General features: G+C 44.7%; 1 protein-coding gene across 3 annotated transcripts; it reads left to right on the top strand.

The window, feature by feature from the left end:
* Positions 1–256: 256 nt before the first annotated feature.
* TMEM230 (transmembrane protein 230) lies at positions 257–5,512 on the top strand. 3 transcript variants are annotated; one of them, XM_009820048.2, is made up of 5 exons: positions 262–298; positions 2,523–2,650; positions 3,259–3,381; positions 4,296–4,472; positions 4,879–5,512. In XM_009820048.2, the coding sequence occupies exons 2-4, from the start codon at positions 2,552–2,554 to the stop codon at positions 4,434–4,436; spliced, it is 363 nt and encodes a 120-aa protein (XP_009818350.1). In that variant the 5' UTR covers positions 262–298; positions 2,523–2,551; the 3' UTR covers positions 4,437–4,472; positions 4,879–5,512. The 3 variants fall into 3 exon arrangements, with proteins under 3 accessions (XP_059687504.1, XP_009818350.1, XP_059687503.1); XM_059831521.1 differs by having other exon boundaries at positions 257–294; positions 4,296–5,512; XM_059831520.1 differs by having other exon boundaries at positions 4,296–5,512.
* The last annotated feature ends 1,680 nt before the right edge of the window (positions 5,513–7,192 follow it).

Genomic DNA, 7,192 nt, shown 5'->3' on the forward strand with positions numbered 1-7,192 from the left:
CCGTGTTTGCATTTACTGGCAAGCTCCCCTTGTGAGCCTGTGCTCTGCCAAGCCTTCTCCCAGGACATTGTTCTGTTCTGTTCCAGCCTGCCCAAGGACGCTGCGATTCCAGCTGCCAATCTGGAGTGTGAGGCTGAAAATGACCCAGCGGAGCTGAGCCAGCAAGAGGCCGCTGCAATAACCTGGAAGGAAATGACTGTCATCAGGAATAAACTTCCTGGGTAGTTCTGCGGCCGGGGCAGCGCGGAAGAGAAGCGGCAGCGGGAGAGATGGATTTGACCAGCAACGCAAACAGTAGGTAACTGTCTTTATGTGTTTTTCTTAATGTTTTGAAGCTGCGTGAGGCAGGGTGTGCAGCCTGCAGTTTGGGGGGAGTTCCCAGCCGTGTTGGGAACTTCCTGTTGAGCAGCAGAGAAACCATTTTGGGGCTGGAGGAGGGGAGTCGGGTGTTTATTGCATTAGGCGTGAGGTTTGAGCTCCTGAAAAGGCAAGAAATAACACTCCCTTCCTCCCGTATCCCTGGACAGAGAGGGTAGAAAAATATATTGCTCTTATTTAGTGGATAAACAGGATTTGGGTTTGAAGTGCGCTCTGCCGAGCCTTCTCCCAGGCACTGCGAGTTCCGACTGTTTAAAACATGACTGTAGCGCATCATATTAAAAACTTGAATTACAAGCGTGATTCACCATTTATTTGCCTTTTAAAAAGCACGGCAATGAGCTCGTTTCTGATCTTGAACCAGTGTAGAGCACAAGGAGGGTGAAGCTTATGGACTTGAACTTGGCCCTTAAAGATGAGGTCTGAGTATTTATTTTTATGTTTGTCCTTAATAGCTGCTTTCTTGTTGATAAGCAGGTAATGGGAAGGGCAGGACAATTTATGCAAGCGAAAACTGGAAATAATTCCTAGGAAGCCACTAGGAATAGCCTGGTAAATAATGGGGCAGCCAGTAAGAAGTCCTGTGGTACTTGAGAGTAAAATGGGGCAGAGTCAGGAAATCTGACACACTTTGGATGTGCTGATTTTTTTTGACTTCTTTCCTTCTTGCACATCTACCCCCTGAGCATGTGAGAGGCCTTGGGGGTATTTGAGTACTGTGACCTGAAAAACACGGATGTGTAAGGAGCTGAGGTTGCAAGTGCTACCACCCTGTAGGTGGGTGCTATTTCCATTATCGATGGGGTTAGAAATGTTTTGTCTGTGCTTGGTTTTTGCTACAGAAAAAGCAGAAAAGTTCAAGTTAAAGGTACAGCTGTGGGGGTTTAAGACCAAAGGGTGTTGGGTTTTTTGTAAAAGTCAAATCTACTACAGGAGGAACAAGCCTCATGGCAGGGGAATGTGCCAGCAATGAGCAAGAGGGAGACAAAGGATTTCAGTTCAAGTGGAGACTAAATATTTTGAGGCGATGCTATTACCTTATATGCCAAGTAGTGTTATGGAAAAAGCATCTTTGTCCCTTCCTGTTGGAACAGTTGGGATATGCACTTTCATTTTCTTTATTCCATACTTTCTCAGCAAATAAAAAAGCTATTGAAATTGGGAAGTGTGGGAAGCCTATTTTCTGCCTCGCTTCTGGGAATCGTAGCTCTGGGCTGCAGCGCAGGTTCAAGGCTGGGGGTGAGCAGACACCCAACGCATAGGTGCTGCTGGGAGGAGTTGTCAGGCCCTGTTAAATGGCTCTGCAGTGAGTTAGGGATGTGTTGGCAAGCCGGATCCAGGCTTCAACTCCTGAGAAGCTGGGCTTCAAGGCGCAGAAGCAAACTGGCTCTGCCCCTCTCCCTGGGACTGTCACTGCTGGCAGCAAAACCACAGGGCTTGGCTTCACAGCGTGGTGAAATTGCAGGGTACGGCTCTGGTGTAACTAAATAAAGCTCTACCCTGAACACTGCCTCCCTTGCAGCTAGACAGACAAGTGACCAACCCTTTTTAGCTCCTTGCTGGTTTTCTCGTTACCTCATCCACTAACCACTCCATCCCCTTGTCATGCTCCTTCCTCTGAGTCATGACTCGAGCTGTCTTGGGAATGACAGCTCTGTTTCGTTCTAGTTTCCAGTGAGTTGGGGTTTTTTGTTTTGTTTTTTTTTTTTCAAAATGGATCTATTGCAAAATATCCGTCTGGTTGAAAAGCTGCTTTGTTTAGTTCTGGTTTGGGTTTATGTGTTGGTGTCCCTGTTTAGAAATAGCTGGACCTCAGACATCTCCCTGCTGGAAGTGTGATCTCCTTGCGAAATGAGAGCTGGTTTATACATTGTATATTATTCTAGAATTGCTATCTTGTTTTAAACACAAGTTCTACCTTAGTTTGACTGCTTTTAAATATTGGCAAACCCTGTTGCAGCCATATCCATACTTTTGTATTTTAGGCTTAAATACAAAGCTTTGTTTGAAAAGATGAAAAAGCCTTTTGGTTAGTACAAGCTTGACACTTTTATTTCTCTTAAACTTGATCCGTGTCTCAGACTCTATCATCTAGTTTGGTCTGATTTTTTTTTTTTTTTTTTGCTCTTCTCTTTGTTTTCCAGGTTCTAGCTGATGCCCAGTCTTCCCTGTAATGATGCCGTCACGTACAAATCTGACTGCTGGGATTCCCAGTAGCAAAGTTAAATATTCCAAGCTCTCCAGCACTGATGATGGATATATTGACCTGCAGGTAAAAAGTGGGGCAGAAAACATCTTACTGCTGCTCCTCTAACTGTAAACTCCTAGGAGAGGCTGCTATAGCTTTGCATGTGCACGAGAGGCTGCTTTTTTGTTCATCTCCAGCAGAGCAGTCTCAGCTCAGAAAGGTACAAAACTAGCTGCAAGCCACCGCTTCAGCCCTTCTCCTCCAGAAAGCCCGTAGAGCTTCACTGGAAGTAAGATTACTTGCTTAATGGGATCAGATGCATTTCTTTGGAGGGAGGTGAAAAATCAGAGCAGATCTGGAAGCAATGGGTGTAACCGCTTGCTCAGACAGCAGGTTAAGTGTTCAAAAAGCGTGTAGATGTGGCACTGCAGGACATGGTTTAGTGGGCATGGCGGTGTTGGGTTGATAGTTGGACATGATGATCTTACAGGTCTTTTCCAGCCTTAATGATTCTGTGTGATTCTGTCTCCATGGGCAGGATTCCTTGCAGAAGGGCTGTTAGAGCCCTGCAGCAGAGCTGCTGCAAGTTTGTCCCATGTCATCTCTGCCAGCTGTAGGATTCGTATCTCTGCCATGGTGGGAGGGGAGCTGTGCTGAGTTAAGCTGTTTAATATTTGTTTTTTTCCATCCAGTTCAAGAAAAGCCCGCCAAAAATCCCCTACAAGGCAATTGCATTGGCTATCGTGCTCTTCATGATTGGGACCTTCCTTATTATCATAGGAGCCCTCCTCTTGGCAGGATACATTAGCAAAGGCGTAAGTGGCTTGATTACACTTCTGTTACGAGTTTTGCATTGCTTGCCCATTTCTCAAAGCCTGCCATGAACCATCATGTTCCGTGTAAAAATTCGGAGCAAAAGACCTGTAAGCAAGAAAGTAATCCCCTCCACTGCCTTGCTGGTGTTTGACAGCCCTGGTTCTCTGGCAGCGGAGCCCTCTGATGTCTGCAGTTAGCAAGTTTGGAGCAGGTTCATAGCGGGATTGGAGGTCTGCCAGGGAGGGCTGAGTTTCTCTGTCCTACCTGGGGTACAGTTTCATTTTAATCCTATGTCCCTGTAGGCGGTCAGCTTGCTGTTATGGAAAAACTTCATGCTGGGATCATCTGGTAAAGATCTTCTGGTACCTTCCATAGGAGATACCAGACAGCTATATAGGACACAGCGCCACTTGTCTCATCTCTCTGCATTTATGGTCCATTGAAAGGGGATCTGTTGTTCGTAGCTGACTTGGTGCTCCTCTGTGGCACACTTCTCCTTTTACCTTGTGCAGCACGGAATTGCTTTATGGTTGGCAGCTGCTGCTTATCGTTGTGGAAACAGGCTGTTTTGGCTGTATCAGGAGCAGTCGGGGCACAGATAAGGAAGCAAGCTCTCAGCCAAGCAGGCAGCACCCAGCCTGTGGCCAGCAGTTTTGTAATGTGATTAGTGTTACAAGAGCCACTCCTCCTGTCCGACAGAGAAGTTCAGTTGAAGGTTTCCTGTAGGAAGGAGGAGATGCCAGGGAGGTGACTTAGAGCTCAGCCTGAAGAAAACTGAGATATTTCTAATTTAAGATGAATGTTTATTTTTTGTCAGCTAGCCAGACCTTAGTTGAGGCAGGACTTAAGAAAAAGGAAAGCTCCTCCTCATACAGATCTCTTCTTACTGCACTTGCATCTCTCTTCTCTGCAGGGAACAGACCGTGCTATCCCTGTGCTCATCATTGGGATCCTTGTGTTTCTCCCGGGCTTCTACCACCTGCGCATTGCATACTACGCTTCCAAAGGCTACCGGGGCTATTCCTACGATGATATCCCGGATTTCGATGATTGAACAGTGTATTTAATCGCGTTTATAATTAGGTTGGCGGTAAGAGCTGTTAGTTACCCTGGATATGAGGGGAGCCTGTAAGATTGTAGATGAAGTATATACCCGGTTTTGAGGTGTTGCAGGTTTTTTAGTTGAGGGGTGAGGGCTTGGATACAGAATTGACCAAAAGGATTGCAACATTAGGTGGGAAGAACATGTGATTTACTGTATTTTTCCTGTTTTGGTTACATAATGCTGGTTGCTTGTAAGAAGTTCTTCTTGGGTAAGGCAATTCTAGTAATTTTCCAAAAATAGATGAACCAGTTTCAGCAGCAAAGATACTTGGTTTTTCTAACTGTTTATAAAACAGTTTATTTTAGTTTTCAGTGAGATTGTGGTTATCATTGGGTTTACCTTTGCAGACAAACACAATAGTTAAATTCTCCTTTTGCACTCTGTCCATCAGAAATGCTTCCAATCTACTTGTCCTGTGCTTGTCTGGAGGAACGAAAGTCAGATGTGTACAAGAGGGGTGAAAACTGTACTTGCGTGAAACAAATTACACGTCGTGCATTTGCTACACAACCCCTCTTGTCAGATGGACCAAGCTGATTTACTCAAATGCATTCTTCAGAAGCAATCTGTTTCCCATGCCACTGTTACTTCGGGCAAAATCTGCTTATCCTTTAAAAGGACTGTTGTTGGATTTTGCTTATTTTAAACAAACCGAATGGATATGGGGAGAAGAATTGGAATCTGGACCAGAACTCAAGTGTCTAAATACCAAAAACCTTGGTTTTGACTAGTGTGGATATTGGAGACACTTGAATTCCAGCTCTCTGTATATATGTTTGGAATCATTTTGTCCTTCTGCATAACTCCCTAAACCAGTAAAAAGAAAATCTCTGTATAATTTGTACTGAATAAATCCTGGTTGTATTGTTTTGCTAGCTTCAGTGGTATGTTATTCAGGGAAAACAGATTGGTAGCTCTATTTTATGTAAAGTAAAAAATGTCTGTCTCCTGAAGTGGGAATGAACTCAATGTCCTGGAGAACAAGTAGTGACAAGTAGTGATGCAAGTAGATGTATTTAATATGAATAAACTTCATTATATTCTGTGTACAAATCTTAAGCTTGTCTTTTTCGCATTCACAGATCTCAGTGTCCACTAAAAACTGTTCTGGGCAACCAGATTAAGGCTTTAGCTGAATCTGCTGTTGTCTACTGCTTCCAATTGCTAATGTAGTCACTGCAATCAGCATTAGGCTCTGCTGAGCCAGCGGCTTTGGAACAGCTCCATCTGCTCTCCAGGACCCTTGGCTGGCTTTGGGGCAGAGCTGGGGACCTGGGATTACCCTCCGTAGTGCAGCAATCTGGAGTACCCTGGGTGCAGCAGGAAAACGTGCTTCTTCAGAAGGTCAGGATTCACTTTCTGAACCTTATGCGCAGTCCTTATTAAATGTACAAAGAGCCCAGACTTCTAATTGCTTTGTTTCAGGGTCCAAATATCCAGTTCCTTTTGTTGTGCAATGTAACAGGAGCAGTGTCTGAATATGGCTTGCAGGCTGGTACTGATACTCCAGAATTGTCAGGTGTGCCTCATGTGGACTGAAAGTTTTTTGAAAGGAAGAGGGGCAGGGATCGCTGTTGGTGCAGAGCAGGTCCATGGAGATGTTGAGATGAGTGTTGGATGAACGCCTTGCTCTGAAAGTACTGTTAAAACTGCTTTTTCCCCTCCTCCAATGTTCTAGATTAAACCCAAAGCCTGTGAGCCAAGATCTTTTTTTAACCTATATCTCTTCCCTCATTTGAGTTAATTTGTTTGTGCGTGCTCCAGTGTTGCACTCTGAGGAATAACTGATTGAATTCAGGATCTCCCTTTCCATCTCTGAAGGCAACAACTATGCACGTCCTCTCCTGCTCCGCTGCGTCACGCCAGCCCTTGCCTGTCTCACGTTCCTGACGCTGCTGGCCCCTGGGCCGATGGCAGCCCTGCTTCCCAGATGTTGTCACGTACTGCTTGGCAGCAGCTGAAATGTGTCAATTAAAGCTGGGTCTGGCCAGGAGAGTGGCTGCTGACGCAAAACCATGAATCAGCCTCTATTAGGGGATAAGAATGTGGGTTTGTTTGGGTTTTGGGAAAGGGGAGAGGAAGTGGAAGGGAAGTTTAGATGGAAAAAGAAAAGGGGGAGGGAGAAAATGCTTTCAAGTGGGGCTGATAAGATGCAGAAAGTTGGGACGCCTGGGTTGACTAAGAAGGATAAGTAAATGTAGGGGACAGGAGAAGAACATGCTGACATTTATGGAGGAAAGGCAATTAATTAATGTATTTTTATTTAACGGAAGCAAAGTCTTCAGGCAGCACAGTGTATAAATAAGAACAGTCCCTGTCCTAATGCTCACAGGGCTGTCTGTTACAAGGGATGGCCACAGGGAAATTTTCCTCTCTACAAGGATTGTTTTATATCTAATTTGGAAAAAAGGGGACGCTTCCAAGAAAGAAAAAAGGTATGTTGACTGCTGGAAAAATGTAGATCCAGACAACTTCATTCTTGAGTTGACAGATTGCATTCTAAGTATGGTTTTCCTCTAGAGTATAAGTCTCTAGATGTTCAGATGTCTAATTGTCTAGCTGTAGCGTAGCTAATAGCCAGGGTTCAATTTTCTCTTGCAAAATAGCATGAGTTCACAATTATTTCGAGATCAGAAAATTTTACTGCAAATACTGTTTATGAGCCTGGTCCATACCGCAGCAGTGGTGTTTGAGTGTAATCGGTG

The sequence above is a fragment of the Gavia stellata genome, chromosome 31, assembly GCF_030936135.1.
Source record: "Gavia stellata isolate bGavSte3 chromosome 31, bGavSte3.hap2, whole genome shotgun sequence".
Classification (NCBI taxonomy): domain Eukaryota; kingdom Metazoa; phylum Chordata; class Aves; order Gaviiformes; family Gaviidae; genus Gavia; species Gavia stellata.

Excerpts from the sequence above, each read along its gene's own strand:
- TMEM230 (XM_059831521.1), top strand. The coding sequence starts at position 2,552 with ATGATGCCGTCACGTACAAATCTGACTGCTGGGATTCCCAGTAGCAAA. Across the intron at positions 2,651-3,258 it reads ATGGATATATTGACCTGCAG|TTCAAGAAAAGCCCGCCAAA; the intron begins GTAAAAAGTGGG and ends TTTTCCATCCAG. Across the intron at positions 3,382-4,295 it reads CAGGATACATTAGCAAAGGC|GGAACAGACCGTGCTATCCC; the intron begins GTAAGTGGCTTG and ends TCTTCTCTGCAG.